Source organism: Diospyros lotus, chromosome 6, assembly GCF_014633365.1.
Source record: "Diospyros lotus cultivar Yz01 chromosome 6, ASM1463336v1, whole genome shotgun sequence".
Classification (NCBI taxonomy): Eukaryota; Viridiplantae; Streptophyta; class Magnoliopsida; order Ericales; family Ebenaceae; genus Diospyros; species Diospyros lotus.
The window spans coordinates 18,109,844-18,128,493 of record NC_068343.1 but is presented as its reverse complement, the minus strand read 5'-3'; the positions used below and the strand labels follow the sequence as shown (position 1 = coordinate 18,128,493).

Genomic DNA, 18,650 nt, shown 5'->3' with positions numbered 1-18,650 from the left:
TCACCCACTATATACAGAAATGAAATTGAAATGGATTGAGCCCCAGGCACAAAAAAAAAAAAAAAAAAAAAAGAAGAAGAAGATAGAAGCTCCCCAGATCTCTTCAGCCACTGTACATTGTACAATGAAGTAGTAAATAGTTAATTGATCCATCATACCTCTCAAAAAACACTTATAGGAAGGGGTAAGGTCCATCGGCCCTTGGGGGGAGTACACAGGAGCAGCAGCAGCAGGACTCGAACAAGAGTGAGGTTGAAAGGGTTGGGCAGTGATGTTTCATTATTTGTGTGTATGCATGTACTCTATTGAGTAATCACATTTTTAGAACTTAAGGACAAAATCAAAATTGTCATTGTATGAAAACTTTCATAGAATATAATGACGGGGCCATGGATAGGATGGCTGGAGGTCTAGAGTTTGTGTAGTTGGCCCCACCTATGGGATTAAGGCATGTGGTTATTGTTATTGTATATGATGATTATGTGAACTGACGTTATCTGATGGGAGAAGTCAGTGTAGCTTTTCTAAAACCAGAAGTTAGTTTGTATATTTTGGAAATTCCGCATTGGTACTCCATGTAATTTCATCCATGTAATTTCAACATTGAAGTAATTCAGACATTATCTTGACTAGGAGAATCACTGCACATTGGTACTATCTTTCTTCACGTTTTTTATTATGCTCAGCGTGCAAAGTATATTTTTAACGAAGTTATTCCACTAGTTACCTTTTGTTGATAGTTTAATCTCTTAACTTATATTATTAGTGTTTGTATAACTTGCCAATTTGAAAATATTGTACTAATTTAAGCATTTTATCACATCAAGTTGTAATACTGTTTTTTGCCTTCTTGAATTGAATATCTATATTCAGCCTTTTGACTTACTCTCAAACAGAATTCTGAAGGTGGTTATCCATACATATCGAAGTGGCCTATGGATCAGAAGTTGCCAGACTCGGCATATCGTCTTACCACTGGGATAAATGGGGAAGGCACTAACCCTGTGGATTTGCTGAACGCTGGGGGGCCCAGCAATTCATATCCTGCTGAGCAGAACAATTATAATGCACAAAAGGACTCCAGGATACAGCTTGCATATCCTGGAGTAAGTGATCTCAAATCAGAAGAAAGCAATCTGACAGAAGAGAGAAAAGCAGACAATCCTCCATTGAAACAGCCTTTGTTAGATGGCTTACTAAGAGAAGGTCTGAAGAAGCTTGATAGCTTTGACCGATGGATGAGCAAGGAATTGGGGGATGTAAATGAATCACATATCCAGTCCAGCTCTGGAACTTACTGGGAGGCTGTTGAAACAGAAGATGGAGGAGATGATTCCAGCATTGCCCCACAATTAGACACCTACATGCTAGGTCCCTCTCTGTCTCAGGACCAGCTCTTCAGCATTATTGACTTCTCACCAAACTGGGCATATGCAGGCTCAGAGATAAAGGTATACTATAATCTTTTGCGCTTCCTGTTATGCAATGGGAAGTGATCAATAGATTACCTATTTCTTATGAATGATCGTCTTATTATCTTGTCACGCATCTGTCATCCAGGTCTTGATTACGGGAAAATTTTTGAAGAGTCAAAAAGAAGTGGAGGAGTGCCAGTGGTCATGCATGTTTGGAGAAGTAGAAATTCCTGCAGAGGTTATAGCAGATGGTGTACTTCGTTGCCATACTCCATTACACAAGGCTGGGAGGATTCCTTTTTACGTGACTTGCTCCAATAGGTTGGCATGCAGTGAAGTGCGAGAATTTGAATACAGAGTTGACAATAATCAAGATGTAGATGTTCCGGATATCTACACTAATGAAATTATTCTTCGTATGAGATTTGGAAAATTGTTGTCTCTAGAATCTGCCAATGGCCCAAGTTCTGTTCCAAGTACTCCAGGCGAGGAGTCCCATTTGAGCAGGAAAATCAGTTCTCTACTAAAAGAGGATAATGGGTGGGAGGATATGTTAAAGCTTACTTCAGAAGATTTTTTCTCTGTGGAGGAAGTCAAGGAGCAGCTGCTTGAAAAGCTACTGAAGGAGAAGCTGCATATGTGGCTCCTTCAGAAGATTGCTGAAGGGGGAAAAGGCCCTAATGTATTGGATGAGGAAGGCCAAGGTGTGTTACATTTTGCAGCAGCACTTGGTTATCATTGGGCTATTCCACCCACGCTAGCTGCAGGTGTAAATGTCAACTTCCGTGATGTGAATGGGTGGACAGCACTCCATTGGGCAGCCTTTTGTGGAAGGTAAAGGCCTTGAATTTTTATTGTTAGTTGTTTTTCTATTGTTGGTGGTGTGTGTTTCTTACTCTTATGTCATCTTCATTTCTGTGCACAAGACAATTATATACACTGTTCTTGAATTCACTTTCATTTAACTATTGAGAATGCTTCTTTTCTTTTTTTTTTTCATGTATTTGGTAGTTATGTTCTTACTCAAACTTTGTGATTCTAGAGAGCGGACAGTAGCTTTCCTCATTTCGCAAGGTGCAGCTGCTGGAGCATTGGCAGATCCAACTCCCATATATCTTTCTGGCCAAACACCTGCAGATCTAGCTTCCAGCAAAGGGCACAAGGGGATTGCAGGTTTTCTTGCAGAATCTGCCTTGAGCTCTCATCTGTGGTCACTTGAGCTTAAGGATGGTTCTGAGGTTGGAGCTGGAGAAAGCTCTGGGTTAAAAGCTGTACTCACTGTTTCAGAACGGACTGCTACTCCAGTCAGTGATGGGGATTCTATGAAGGACTCATTGGCTGCTGTATGTAATGCTATTCAAGCTGCTGATAGAATTCATCAGGTCTTTAGGGTGCAATCATTCCAACGAAAGCAGATCAAAGAATATGGTGATGAAAAATTTGGATTGTCTGAAGAGCGTGCCCTTTCACTTGTTGCTCTTAAGAAAAGCAGGTTCGGACAACATGAGGTGCCAGCACATGCTGCGGCAATACGGATACAAAATAAATTCCGTAGTTGGAAGGGCAGAAAAGAATTTTTGACAATCCGAGAGCAAATTGTGAAAATTCAGGTGTGATAATTTTTTCCATCCTTGCAAAGTTTCTCACTATTTTTATCACACACACTATTTCTTCCTATGTGCTGTCATGCATATCACTCCCTGAGTTCTGTTTTTGAATACCAATTTTTGCTCTTGGTGGATAGGCCCATGTCAGAGGACACCAGGTGAGGAAGAATTATAGAAAGATAATTTGGTCTGTTGGAATTTTAGAGAAGATAATTTTGCGGTGGAGAAGAAAAGGGAGTGGTTTGCGTGGATTTAAAAAAGAAGCACCGACTCAAGGGTCTAGCATCGTGGGTACATCCTCTAAGGAGGATGATTATGATTTCTTGAAAGAAGGCAGGAAGCAAACAGAAGAAAGGTTGCAGAAGGCACTTGCAAGGGTCAAGTCCATGGTTCAGTATCCAGAAGCGAGAGATCAATACCGTAGGCTGCTGAATGTTGTCACTGAGATGCAGGAAGCCAAGGTATTTCTACTTTGACACACATTCATTTTTGTATTTCCCAGGAAGAGTATGCAATATATAGTTGTTTTGGAGTCTTAGGTGATGCAGAACCTGAAACAAAAATACAATAGTAATCCCGATTACTCAAACCAATATCATTAATCAATGTCAAAAATCAGAAGTTAAATTCGATTACAATCTAAAAGACTATATATAGACAACTAATAGATAAAAATCTACTCAAGTAGGATTTCTTAATCCAATCTAACTAGGATTCTAATAACTAAAGGGCACAAAAAGATATTAAAAGAAATCAAAAGAAATTAGGAAACAAACTAAATAAATAAAATAAACAATACTAATTCCTAAAATTTACTATTCAGTCCTACACCACTAGGACTTGGTAGTATAATTCTAGATCGGTCTGGAAACAAGAGACTTATGCTATGTTTTGAACTAGGATTCTCCAAGGAACAGGAAATGGGAGGAAAATAAATATTCTTATGTGCTTGTACAACGGCATGCAGATAACTTGAGTAAATTTTTTTGTTCAATTTTTGTTCCACTCATAAGGCCTTCATCTCTTGTACGTGTTTTGTAGCTAATACTTGGTTAAAGCTAGTGTCTCTATGCATCTTTGTCAGTTCTACCTGTAGTGAAAAACAAAACAAAAGCAGAAGGCAGTCATTGGTAAAGCTTATGCAGGCTAGAATACGTATCCGAAGGAATAGTAATCTCTCTACCCGAGTTTTGTCATTTTGGTTCATGCACACAGCACGAGAAAGGATGGCAAGGCCTTATTTCCACTGGAATAAATACTTGTTACAAGAATGTATCTTATGTGGAATTATGTATGTTCCTGGGATTGGAAATGACCATTCAGTGAAATGTATCAACTATGCATTCCAGCTCAAGGAGAATGGATACAAAGACAGCTGTCTTCAAGCTTAGATATGGATACAAAGACAGCTATAATCAGTAACCTTTAGATGACTTAATGTTCCTCCTGAGTGGATTCCTTAGCATCAAGTTGTTTGCATACTGAGACATCAATTTTCTCGCTTAAACATGATTTCCTTACTGAAATTGTACTTTCTCCTTTTCGGTACTTCTTGCAGGCTGTGGATGAGAGGGTTCTAGACAACACAGAAGAGACAGCTTATTTTGACGAAGATCTGATTGATATTGACGCATTGTTGGATGATGATACCTTCATGCCAACAGCAACTTGACAGAATCACCACCCTTCTGCTTCTTGTCAAATGTGGTTTGACATCTGCTTCAATTGACTGGAGGACTGTAAAAATAGGTTGGACTGATATTCATCTGTAAATTTTGTACTCCGTCTACTTGATCTACTTATATGTAAGAGTGGGTCAGGGATTGCAGTACAGGGCTCGGGCTGCGTTGCTAGTGTGAAATTTGTCCCCATAGATCTGCATATTTGTGATTACATGTGGGGTTGTGCAGCAAGCAATCCGTTAACTGTAGTAATGTAAACAGCATGTAGGCTTAAAATATTTGGTTTGCTGAACCCTTTGCATTCTCGTGTGGATTGTATGAAGAGAATCCCAAACACCCCCCTCCGCCAAACCCCCCAAAAACCAACACACACACACACACACACACACACACGTCTTGTTGCGAAAAATACAGAAACGCGCACACACACACACACAGTCTTGTTGCGAAAAATACAGAAATGCACACCCACATAGATACCACTGGAGCCCTTTCTAACCTAACAACAGAGATATAATTGGTATTGAAAATAAACACAAACAACAAACATGCAAAAACAGAAAGTAAAAAACATGAGAGATTTTATCGTGGTTCACCTAAATAGGTTATGTTCGCGTCGAACTCTGGTGAGAAGAGTTCACTGCATTATATGAGAAACATAGATTATACCCACGGAAGAAGCTCACAAAACACTTCGTACAATACTGATTTGATAAACAAAATCATCCAAAATCACTAATACAAATTAGGGCACAACTATCAAACCAGAGAAAAAATCATACATACACAGAGCTTGTACAGAACTTTACTAACAAAACGAGGGAAGCCACAAGGCTACCTCAAACGACAAACACTCGAAGGATTTACCTTCTTCCTCTCCTTTTCTTTCTTTGATCCTCGGCCTTATCTTCTTCTTTCTGTCAATGGCGAAATCGGGGTATATCAGATCCGCTTCAAATCCCGAGAGAAAGAGAGAGATAAATAGCTATCTTTGACGGATGAGATGAGGCAACATAAAGTAAAATGGAGGGCTGAGATCTAATCGTGCAACACGATATATCTCAGCATGGAAGGCTCAGATAGGCACCATCTGGAACGCACGGATGGTTGCCACGTGGCCATCCATTGAGCGCCAAAGGCAGCCCGAGGTTGCCTATGCGACCTTCCAGCTCCCGCAATTAAACAGTGCCTCTTTGATGCTTCACACGAAAACAACAATCTCCACCTTGAAGCATCAAGCAGGTGGGTAACCTCACACTCATATTATGTGCAGCATGCTCATATTCTCACCTTCATTGCTCGAGCAGGTTGATTAATTAACCTACTCCAACATGCAGCAAGCCTAAGCAGTACTTGAACTTAGCTGCAGTCACTACCTTTGTTTCAACATCAGTTGGGTTATCCTCAGTATGCACTTTAAGAATTACAACAGTTCCATCACTTACTTGATTTCTTACAAAATGATATTTTACATCAACATGTTTAGTTCTTTCATGGTAAACAAGATTTTTACATAAATGAATAGCACTCTGGCTATTAGAAAATACCTTGACCTTACATTGTAGAAGCTTGATTTCCCACAACAGTCCTTGAAGCCAAATAGCTTCCTTAAAAGCATCAATAATAGCCACATACTCTGCTTCAATGAAAAACAAGGCAACCACAGGCTGCATCTGTGACTTCCAACTAAAGCAGTTACCACCCAATGTGAAGAAGTATGCTGTGGTGGAGTTACGGGAGTCCCTATCTCCTACAAAATCTGAGTCTGCATATCCTACTAGGTCAAGAGTATCATTTCTTTTCTCAAAGTTTAAGCTGACATGTAATGAACCATTAATGTATTTAAATACATATTTTATAGCTTCCTAGTGAATTCTTCTAGGATTGGACATAAACCTACTAAGTAGGGATATTGAATATGCTAGGTCTGGCCTAGTGCTTATCATGGAATACATTATGGTCCCTATTACATTTGCATATGGTATATTTTCCATTTTAAGAGTTTCTGATTCAGATGATAAACACTGTGTTTTAGACAATATAAAATGTCCAGCTAAGGGAACTTTAATAGTTTTACACTCAGCCATATCAAATTTTTGAACCGTTTTAAGAAGGTTGTAACACCTGGCTTTTTCGGGCGCGTTTTATAACCTGGAACAATTCCGGGACAATCACATCATACCTCGAATCCATCCCAGAATTCCCATCTATTAATCTCGAGAGAGAATCACTATACATATCAAATGCAGAAGCAAGATCGAAACCTGATATCTTAACATTAATCATAAATAAATTTTTACATCTCCAACATTCCTCAAAACGTTCAGAATCTAAAGTAGCAAAACTTAAATACAGGGGCTACGTTACATACATTTTACTCTTCGTGCACTCTGCTAAGTGCCATTTCATGCCTCATTTATCCTCGTATCTGCTACAATCTCCACCTGGAACATTTGAATAGTCTAGGGGCAAAACCCAAGTTAGATGATGAATCATCTAAGTAAGGGTACATAATGCTATGTCATGGGTGTATGCAATATCTTTTATCATAGGTGTCAACTGCATTCCTCATGCTACATACCATTTTTGCGGCCCCCTCTTTCGAAGCCGAGGTGTATGGGTGCACCCTTGGTAAAGTAGCGGTGCCAGTTCGTACTCCCTACGGCCTCAAATGCGAGTGATCAACGATATCAACATGTATTCATGCATTTCATAGTCATGTCATGTATGTAGTCTACGTGATGGATACATATCAGAGCATGTCAATATGATGAAAACATTTTTGAGGAACGTAAACCAAGCATTTTCCATAAATAACTTTAATTAGGGAGTACCACTTACCTTCTCAAGCTTATCGGGCTACCTCAATATCCATGCCTTGTCTCGATTTGCGTGCCAACCTCAAAATTTGTACCAATCTCTTCAACTTCAGCCTCAAAGTATCCTAATCACCATAATTATTTAAATAAACATTAAAACCTATTTTTTCATAATTTCTGGCATTTTCTATAATTTTCTCTCTATTTCTTCCTATTTTCCCTCAATAATTCCCAAATTAAATATAAAAAATATTTTCTCAAATATTTCACTACGAGAATTCATAAAATAATATTCTGAAATTTTTAGAATTTTCTAGGAAATTTTACTCACCTTAACTTAGCATCTCTGATTTCCTTGGTATGCGTGCCATATTCTCGAAACGCGTGTCCGAGCCATTTTTCTCGCCAAAATCTCCGGGATATTACTAAAACCTAATTTCCTATTTTCTAGAATTTTTCCCATTATTTTCCTATTTGTTCTTTCTTTTTCTTTTCTTTTTTTTTTCTTTTTTTTTTCCTCTTCTACTATTCATCATCTCCCTCCTCTGTTTTGCACAGCATCCGCGCGCACAGCAACCCTTTCTTCTTCTTTTCCTTTTCTTCTTTCTTTCTTCTCTTCTTTTCTTTTTCTTCTTCTTTTCTTTTTCTTTTTCTTCTTCCTCTTCTTCTTCTCATTTTCTTCTTCTTTCTTGCGTGAACAACCTCTGCCCGCACACCAGCTGCCGTGCCCCCGCGATCCTGGCCTCGCCGCCGCTTGCCAGCGCTTCCGCGCCTCCGCCAGCAGCCCTCGGCCTCCCGGACCGCCGCACCACACACCGTTGCGAGCTGCTGCTCGCGACCGCCACGGGTTCGCTGCCCAGCTGCTGCGAGCTCGAGACCATTCTGGCCGCCTTCGGCCTCACCAGCCTCGTCGGCTGCTGCTCACACCTCGCCGGACTTGCTGCCGCTTACCCCCGCCTCCGCTGACGGCCTGCGCGCAGCCACCCAGCTGCAACGGCAGCGGCTGCCATGGCCGAGCTTGCTGGAAGCTTGGACTTGCGGCTATGGCAGCCGCTTGATGCTCTCCGGCCAGCCATCATGATCCCAGCTCTCTCGCGATCTCGATCTTTCTCAAGCTCAGGCTCTGCTCAAACCTCTCATCTATTTATAGCCAACGCCAACCTCTACCCATTTCTCTTAGCGTGCAAATCTAACCAAATATTGTAGAGACGTGGCCCATTACAGGGCGTGGCTGATTGCGTGCAATGGTTTCCAAAATTTGCAGAAGCGGCCATTGTGTGTAAATCCTTCTAATAGGAAATGACATGAAGTATGGAGATGGCTGGCTGCCATCACTCACGTGCACGCACAGCACGTTTGCATACATATATATAGTTATATATTGTACTATATAAATTAAAAATTATATATTTAAATCTCATTTTTAATCCTAAATTTATTAGAATAATTCTCTAATTATAATAATATCCACAAACACTGAATTAATTGTCATTACGATACCGAAAATGCAAAATTAATAACTTTAAAGTTACTTGATTTGGACGATTTCGCCCCAGTGTCCTCACTGGGCTATCGTTTTATCCCGAAATCGCTGAAGGATTGCTTGTTACGCAAAATCGGAGCCCCCCTAGGGTTCCGTTGATTTTTCGGGAGTCTCCTACAACGATTCGGTTTTACAGCCTAATTAGTAGCTGTATTTTAGCTGTACCGAAAACTGTTCCCGATTCGATTTCTTTTGATACCATAAATCTTAACTCAGAACGTATATCGAGACCATGTAATTTTTCTTAGACAATTTCACTCCGAGGCATTCCCTACAACCAATTCGATACTAATAACTGCTATTGAGTCAATTTTTCGGTATCCTATACTCATCGAAATTACGTGGCAACTTCATACGAACATGGGATATTACAAAGGTAATCATGCTGGTGTATTTTCAGTTTGCTTTTACTTCTATCTCTTTCTACTATCATCCCTAAGATTTTCTTAGTTGATCCCAAGTCTTTCATGTCGAAGTTAGTATTTAACAGAGACTTTAATTCACAAATTTTTGACTTGGACTTGCTAATGATCAAGATATCATCAACATACAATAGAAGATAAACAGGGATATCAGATAGTATATAGTAAAAACAACTATCATATTTACTTCGATTAAAACTAATCTTAGCAGCAAAAATATCAAACTTTTTATACCATTGCCTAGGAGATTGTTTTAACCCATACAATGATTTTTTTAAGTAAACAGACATGATCAGGATGATTATTGTCAATGTATCCAGTAGGTTGTTCCATGTAAATTATTTCATCAATGTCTCCATGTAAAAAGACAGTTTTGACATCCATTTGTTCAAGTTCTAAGTCAAATTACACTACAACAGCAAGCATCATACGTATGGTTTTAAATTTAACTACTGGTGAAAAGATTTCAGTGTAGTCTATTCCTTCTCTTTGAGAAAAACCTTTAGCTATAAGTCTTGTTTTAAATCTTAGAGGATCAGATGGTGACATTCCTTCTTTAAGTTTGAACAACCATTTACATTTAATTAGTTTCTGCTTATCAGGTTTTGGAACTAATTTCCAAGTTTCATTGACCTTCGAATAGGTCATTTAATCATCCATTGCCTGTTTCCACTTAGTATTGTCATGGGAGCTGACAGCCTTTTCATAGCAGGTAGGTCCACTGCTCCTCATCTCCATTCTAGCAACTAAGGCATAAAATACCAGGTCTAAGTATGCGTATCTAATAGGAGGCCTGATAGACCTCCTCACTCGGTCTCTGGTGAGTTGATAGTTACTGAGGTCTTGTTGAGGAGAGTCATACTCCTCAACCTTCGGGTCATCAGGTTGAGCCTCATGATCACTTTCCTAATCAGAGGTCTCTTCTTGGGTTAAAGGCTCATCAAGAGTGTGAGGGTTATTGGAGGCTGGAATAGCAGGAAAATCCTGTTGCTCCACCTCAATTTGTGTAACATTCCGTTCGAGCGATAGGAAGGACCGGATCAACTTACCCTGATGAGCCTACACGAACTTCCCAGGGGGGTCACCTATCCCTGGATTACTCCAGGTCAAGCATGCTTAACTTAGGAGTTCTTTGCTAACATTCAGCCCAAAAGGTATCCAGCTGGTGTTGTTTCCTTCCTTACCTATCCTCGACGTATACTATTCTCCTCTGGGCTCCTGGGGTATTACATTCTCCCCCCCTTGAGCACATGACGTCCTCGTCATGCGACCTTACAACCGGTCCCAGATCTCCCCCCGATGCATGGCCAATGTGGGATTCGCCTAAGGTGCCTACACACACCCCCCCCTCAGGGACTTAGCGTCCTCGCTGAGGTTTGCCCCACCATCGCGCTCAGAGGCTCGGGGGTCGGCTCTGATACCATTTGTAACATCCCGTTCGAGCGATAGGAAGGACCGGATCAACTTACCCTGATGGACCTACACGAACTTCCCAGGGGGGTCACCCATCCTTGGATTACCCCAGGTCAAGCACGCTTAACTTGGGAGTTCTTTGCCAACATTCAGCCCAAAAGGTATCCAGCTGGTGTTGTTTCCTTCCTTACCTATCCTCGACATATACTATTCTCCTCTAGGCTCCTGGGGTATTACAATTTGGGTATTGCCACTTAATATAAGGTCATTACGGTTGCTAGGTATTGAGTTATCTTTATTATTGTCAGATTTGCATGAGAAAATTGATTCATTAAATTTTACATCTTGGCTAATAATGATTTTAACTCCACCCGAAGTTCTATCACATAGCCTATAACCCTTGGTTCCCTCTTGATATCCAACAAAAACACATTTAATAGCCCTGAGATCTAATTTTCCTACTGATTGATGGGCATAAGCCTCACAACCAAACATTCTTAGATAGTCTAAGTTCAATTTTCTCACAGTCCATTGCTCTTCAAGACACTTAAAATTGATAATAGTAGAAGGGCTCCTATTTACTAGATGAGCTACTGTAGATAGGGCTTCTCCCCAGAAAGTTTTAGGTATTCCAGCAGTAAACAAAAGGCATCTAACCTTTTCTAAGAGGGTTCTATTTATCTTCTCAGCAATCTCATTTTGTTGAGGGGTGTTCCTTACTATTCTATGCCTAAGAATACCATGGGTTTTACACAATTCATCAAAATCTCTATTACAAAATTCCAATCCATTATCAGTTCTTAGAGTTTTGATCTTTCTATCAGTTTGATTTTCAACCAAAGTTTTCTATGATCTAAATTTTTCTAGAGTTTGATCCTTAGATTTCATTAAAAATATCCATACATTTCTAGAAAAATCATCAATTATGGACAAGAAATACTTGTTACCGTCGTGTGAGGGAACTTCGGAGAGACCCCAAAGGTCTGCATGCAAATACTCTAGGCATGCCTTCGCCAGGTGAGTTCCCTTTGGGAAACTCAGCCTGTGTTGCTTGCCTAGTGTACATGGCTCACAGAAGCTTAAGGCATCTGCAGATACTAGACCAAGGTAACCTTGGTTGGACAGTGCCTGTAGCCTTTTCTGGTTCATATGGCCAAGTTTTAAGTGCCACAGATCTGTTCTATCAGATTTAACTATGCATGCAGATGGAATATGACAATAACCATTCAACACATATAAACCATATTTTTTTGTACCAGAGAGAATAAGATCATCATTCTTAAACACATGCAGAAAACCATTTTCAACTTTATATGAAAACCCTAACTCATCTAAGGTGCCAAGAGAGATCAAATTTTGTTTTAATCCAGATACGTATCTCACATCAGTTAACATTCTAATTTTGTTATCATGTAATTTCAGAGAGATGTCACTTATACCTTTAATTTTGCATGAATGATTATTTCTCATAAAAACTGTACCAGTTTCTTTAGTGCTAAAGTTTTGAAACCAATCTATGTTTGGACACATGTGAAAAAAGTATCCCGAATCCATAATCCATTCATTTACAGTAGATGTACAAGAGATATTTAAAACTTCAGCTAGAGAATTTGAGTTACTGGCAGCTACTGTCACATTCCCACCCTGTTTTTGTTTTTTAATAAAATCATAGCAGTATTTTTTGATATGATCCTCTTTCCCACAATGGTAGCATTTCCATTTAGATTGTTTTTGTTTTCTCTTCTTTCCATTTTGTTTCCCTTATGTCCTGTACCCCCATTTTGATTGTTGTTAAAGCTACTCTGACCCTTTTCAAAATTTTCCTTTACAAATAAGTTGTTACTAGGTTTTTTAGATGTGTGAAGTTCTAATTCCCTAGCCTTAATACTAGAGATTACAAGTTCTAATGTAGGCATAATACTATTATACTGTAAAGCATGTTTAACTACATTGTAATCATTAGGTAATGAGTTTAATAATATCATTGCCTCACTAGTATCACCTAAGGCTTGATTAGTTCCTTTTAACATTAATGTAAGTTTAGTAAATTTATCTATATTATCATCCATAGATTTCGATGCATTCATTTTAAAATTGAACAACATACCTTTCAAATAAATTAAGTTAGGAGCAGAAACAACAGTATACAAAGATTCAATCCTGTTCCATAAATCAGGGGGGTTAGTCATACCGTCTACCTTCCTGATAATAGTATCCCCAAAGTGGAGAAATATCAAGTTGAGTGCCTCCTCTCTTATCTCATCGATCCTAGCTGATTGCTCAGTGGACCATTTTTTGTCATCCGGTTCAAGTGCAATAAGCACTTTGTGATGAAAGAGTAATACTCTCATATTCTTTTTTCAACTTCCGAAATCCCCCTTTCCATCAAATGTACCGATTTCAAATCGGGTTGTTGTCATATTCGCCTTGCATGAAGGTATCCTAATGAAACCCTAGACACTGACAGAGACACACAGAAAACACTCACTGGCCGTGACTCTTCAGAAAACCCTAGAGGCTCAAAAAATAGGACTAACCAGGCGACGAACAGCCCTAAACCGACTCTGAGTGGAATAAAATAATCAAGAACTTACACAGTACGTATGAAAGAAATGGCTCTAATACCACTTGTTGCGCAAAATACAGAAACGCACACCCACACAGATACCACTGAAGCCCTTTCTGTCCCAACAACAAAGATATAATCGGTACTGAAAATAAACACAAACAGCAAACATGCAAAAACAGAAAGTAAAGAACACGAGAGATTTTATCGTGGTTCACCCAAATGGGCTACGTCCACGTTGAGCTCTAGTGAGAAGAGCTCACTGCACTATATGAGAAATAGAGATTACATCCACGGAAGAAGCTCACAAAATACTCTGTACAATACTGATTTGATAAATAAAATCGTCCAAAATCACTAATACAAATTAGGGCACAACTATCAAACTAGAGAGAAAATCATACATACACAGAGCTTGTACAGAGCTTTACTAACAAAACGAGGGAAGCCACAAGGCTACCTCAAACGACAAACACCTGAAGGACTTACGTTCTTCCTCTCATTTTCTCTCTCTGATCCTCGGCCTTACCTTCTTCTTTCTGTCAATGGCGAAATCGGGGTATATCAAATCTGCTTCAAATCCCGAGAGAGAGAGATAAATAGCTATCTTGGACGGATGAGATGAGGCAACATAAATCAAGATGGAGGGTTGGGATCTAATCGTGCAACACGATATTTCTCAGCACGGAAAGCTCAAATAGACGCCATCTGGAATGCATGGATGGTTGCCACGTGGCTATCCATCGGGCACCAAAGGCAGCCCAAGGTTGCCCATGCAACCTTCCAGCTCCTGCAATTAAACGATGCCGCTTTGATGCTTCACACGAAAACAACACGTCTTGTTTTTCATGGTGACAGCCGTGTTATATGTCTCCTTGTGCAGCAAGTGTAAGCCCTCATTACAGTCCATTAATATTTGTTATTCTCTCACGCTGAATAAAGAATTCTGAACTACAGGGGCTTCTTATCCAAGCATTCCATGATAGCATCAAATGTTTTGAAAAGAAGTATTTTGGCATTTTGCAGGTCAATATGCTATTCGTATTGATCATAATCTTCTATTCACGTTCCCGCAATTCTGGAGCTCGTGAACAGGGATGGCGATAGCCTTCTAATGGGTCCCAAATTTTCATTTAATATTAAAACAAATATAAATATAAAGATGTAGGCATAAGAATTATTTAAAAATTTGTTAAAACAAATATATAAATGAATAAATAGACAACTCATTAGCTGCTCTAATCATAAGCACTTTCATACTTCTCTACCAACTAGCCAAGGAATGACAGACCAAGTAAAAATGTAACTGAAATATCAAAGGATAGGAATGAGGTCACATAGGCATTATTTCGTCTTTTATCTTGTTCTGTACAATTGAGGACTTTAAAACACTTAAAACAATAATAGGATTGGGCACCACTGCTCTTTGACACCGAGTTTCAGCTTTGTTCTACAGTCTTGGATAGGCTAATAGGATCAAAAGCAAACAAGACTTATAAATGTTTGTTAATAAACATTAAGATAAAAGAACATATCAGGAAACATCTGCAGCCAAAGGGCCAGGGGAAACAGGAGCAAAGAGGCAACTCTCTCACGTCACTCTGTAGATCTAACAAAATGCAACTAAAATAAATTACAAGGTGGAAGAATGCAAGGGAGTAAAAATTGATCCCATTGGCTCCCCCTATTTGCAACTTAAAAGCACATTCTGAATTGCAAAGATTCCCAATTCTTGCACCACAATATTTAATACTCTTTTTTTTCACCTTATTGTTGTAACCAGAAGGGATAGTGAACTTCCACCATCCGATTCCGCTGTACAGGGAAAGTACATTTTTCTATTACAGTTCACCTCACCTGCCTATGACACACAGGGTCTTCTCCAGATACAAGGAGAAGAAAAAAGTAAAAATGATATGACACGTAGAAATCAAAATGGAACGAGTTCAGAAACAGAAAATGCCGACTCTCATAGCAAACCAGGATCTCGTCTTTTCAGCTTGAGCTGCCTGCAGCAATTCTCTCGTAGAAGAGGATGTAACCATGATCCGTATTGCTAGAATACTCCTGAGCTGAGCCAAAGAAGGTCTGCACGGCAGACTCGTCAATAATCTCCACATTCTCGTCGTCAAAGAACAACCAATGATTATGGCTTTTCACAAGGCTGACATAGTGTCCATGGTTGGGCCCGCTCCCAACATGAACGACTACAGCAAACAGGGAGTACTCAGCATCTGCATCTTCCACTGTATTACTCAGTTTGAGTTCGAGTGGGAACACAACGCGGTACGACAACTTCTTGTATCTGCCCAGCTGCTCGATATACTTGAACCGCTTAAGGTGGATCACCAGAATGTGAGGTGGCTTTTTAATCTTCATTCTCTTCTGGGCCTCCTGCAAACTACATGATAAAATACCAGAGCAAAATGAGTTACCTGACTAAAAACTGATGCATAAAATCTAGACCAGTTCTTGTTTTTATCCCTTGACCAATCGATTAATGTTGCAATTGCACTAGCCAGCTGCATCTCCTTTTGCAATCAGCTCATAAATGGAAATTTCCAAAAGCCCTCTTTTGAGATAAAAATTCCAGATACACATGAATGATCAGAGCTATTTAGGTAGAATTATGTCTCTAAATGAGGTCTTAAACATTCAACTCATCCAACATCTGGCAAAAGTAAAATCAACCCATTTGAAAGGGTGTTGACATAAAACAAGAACTTTTGCATGGGCAATCCAGATTTTGTCCTATTTAAGACAAATAAATTCTAGTTGGAGTAACATCAAGCAGGAAGGCAGAGACCACAAAAAATGTAATTACAATATTTTTGTTAAATTGCAATCAAGACAATCAAATTATCCTAAAAGCCAGCCTACTTAGGTGCTCCCACTGGCCAGCATGTCTAGTAAATCATGCCATTAGCAACTTAAATAAGCATTTAACCCAACATATTAAGTAACTGTGTCATTCAAAAGAGAAGGCTGGTGCTAAAAACATAATCAACACTAACTTAACCAACAATACTGAATTTTCACTAGTATATCAAAGAAAAATCACAAAATGCCACATACCTGCAACACTTATCACAAAAGAATTTGTCTTCAGCATTTAGAGTCTCTGTGGAACTAAAGTTTTTCAAACAGCTTGTTATGGAACTGTTCTGTTCAATATCAACACTCAAGTCTAAAAAGGTTTCATCCCTTGCTGTCACTGTCTCACACCGCAAGCACCTTGTTTCATTTGTGAGAATACCCTGAAAAGGAACTACCAGAGGAGTTATATATTTGCAAATGTGAAAGGGCGTACCCACTCCAAGAAGCTCCCTGGTTAAACAACAAAAAATTAACAAAGTATTGCATGAAGGCAAGCAACCAAGAAACAGAGTCATTCTCAGGACGAACTCCTCAATTCAAGAACTTAACTTTCTAAATTGATTTGCCATTTCAGAAGATTGCATTCATACCATTCATCATATATAATGAGCACCATTGCAGAGAACAAAAGAAACACCAGAGAAGTTACCTGAAAGTTCTTATGCACCCAAGTGACAAGAGGCTCTCTCTGAGTACCATTTGCATGAATAGTGTTTGGCCCATTTGCAACCTTTTCGGATGGTGATAAAACTTCTTGATCATTCTTTATGACTCGGGACTCTTTCTCCAATATGTCAACAAGTTCATTTAGCAAATAGTTCAAAAATTCATGAGCATCCTACAAAGAAGAGGAAGATGACGACATTCTCAGATTGCAATGAGCAGGCAGGTAAAAGAAGACCTATACAGCAAGCCAGAGGAAGGGGGAGGGGGAGGGGGAGGGGGATGAGGGAGAACTTATGCTATATAAGGAAGAAATAAAGAAGTAAACATGAGGCACATACAGATGTGTGATAACTAAATTAGTATGTATTCTCCTACACACCCCCTCTACAAAACAGAAAAAGGATGGTGCGGCAGAGGCAAAAAAAATGCAGCCAGTTTTCGGGCCTTTGGAACACCAAAAAGAATAGGTTTTAGAACATTATTCTTTTATTTTAAGAAATATGAAATCTACCACCCAAATAAAAATCAGCTGGTAACTTATGAACCGAAAAATATCCTAGTTGAGCAAAAATTTACCTGGTGATGAAATAATTTAATTATAATTTTCCTTCAAAAGTTGCTTTCTATGTATATATCAATGGAGTAATACTTTAAAGCAGGCCAAACTTTATTTTTGTTAGATTTCTTATTTGTGTATCCTACAATGAATTAAAACTTCTTGATTTTTATTTTTTTGCATAAAATTTGGCCACATTGTTATTTTGCATGGAATTGTACTGTCTATGTGACTTTTAGAAGTCAACTGATATTGTGAATGTTGTGCCAACAAGCCTAATTTGGTTAGGATAAGGTGCAGTTGATTTTTTCTTTCATATTCTTAAAGGAACTCAGCTTTCTCAATGAATTAATTTACCTGTCATATTAAAAGAAGAAAGATCTAGAAAGGAATGCCTAGGAAGTTTAATCTGACAAAAATCACAGCAATAGGGAGCAGGTCCACATCCACTATGTAGTAGGGCTTCATTAATTTAATTACTCTTATATTTAATAATCTTGAGGGACAAGTGTCCCTCCAATCAAACCGCTCGTCCCTGCCACGTAAACCAAAAATCCAGTGCATCAATTTGGAAAGGAAGTTGGTAGGTAATATTATAGTGTGATTCACCATGAATAAATATTTACATGGACAGAAGTAATATATTATTTGCATAATGATGCTCCACCGAGGTTAGGAACACCAAGATGCAAAAAGGATTTTTAATGAAAATTATGAAATTTATTCAACTGGATATTTCTACACACACAATTTTAGCTGGGGCTTTAAATTAGTAGAAATGATCAAGAAGTACTCCCCATAATTCCAATCCAGAGTATGCTCCTATCCACTGAAAAAGTAAATAGCTATCAGGAACAAAATAATCCTTTACCTTTTTATTTTTCAAGTCTCCCCTCTTTCAATGCATATAAATGAGAAGCATCAAGAGGATGATGTTCATGTAGAAAATGAATGACAAAAATAGAGGGGCTAGATAGCGCTACGGTCTACTTATAGCATCAGGATAAGAACTAATTCTAAATTAGGCCTCAAGTAACCATATGCAAAAAATTTATTTTTCTACCCATTCAATGGCTTCTCAACT

At 38.9% G+C, this 18,650-nt stretch overlaps 2 protein-coding genes across 3 annotated transcripts in view; one reads left to right on the top strand and one right to left on the bottom strand.

Moving 5' to 3' along the window:
• LOC127803451 (calmodulin-binding transcription activator 3) overlaps positions 1-4,996 on the top strand; it is a 37,590-nt gene extending 32,594 nt beyond the window's left edge. For both annotated transcript variants that reach the window (XM_052339676.1, XM_052339675.1), the window contains exons 9-13: positions 897-1,451; positions 1,561-2,249; positions 2,458-3,025; positions 3,160-3,483; positions 4,581-4,996. In XM_052339676.1, the coding sequence (XP_052195636.1) occupies positions 897-1,451; positions 1,561-2,249; positions 2,458-3,025; positions 3,160-3,483; positions 4,581-4,694 (2,250 nt within the window). In that variant the 3' untranslated portion in view covers positions 4,695-4,996. The remainder of the gene's footprint in view (positions 1-896; positions 1,452-1,560; positions 2,250-2,457; positions 3,026-3,159; positions 3,484-4,580) is intronic.
• Positions 4,997-14,960: 9,964 nt separating this feature from the next.
• Positions 14,961-18,650, bottom strand: part of LOC127803577 (ubiquitin carboxyl-terminal hydrolase 4) — a 50,664-nt gene continuing 46,974 nt past the window's right edge. Inside the window, exons 4-6 of the mRNA XM_052339915.1 lie at positions 16,994-17,182; positions 16,543-16,724; positions 14,961-15,868 (exon numbers count right to left, since the gene is read on the bottom strand). Of these exons, the coding sequence (XP_052195875.1) occupies positions 15,463-15,868; positions 16,543-16,724; positions 16,994-17,182 (777 nt within the window). The 3' untranslated portion in view covers positions 14,961-15,462. The remainder of the gene's footprint in view (positions 15,869-16,542; positions 16,725-16,993; positions 17,183-18,650) is intronic.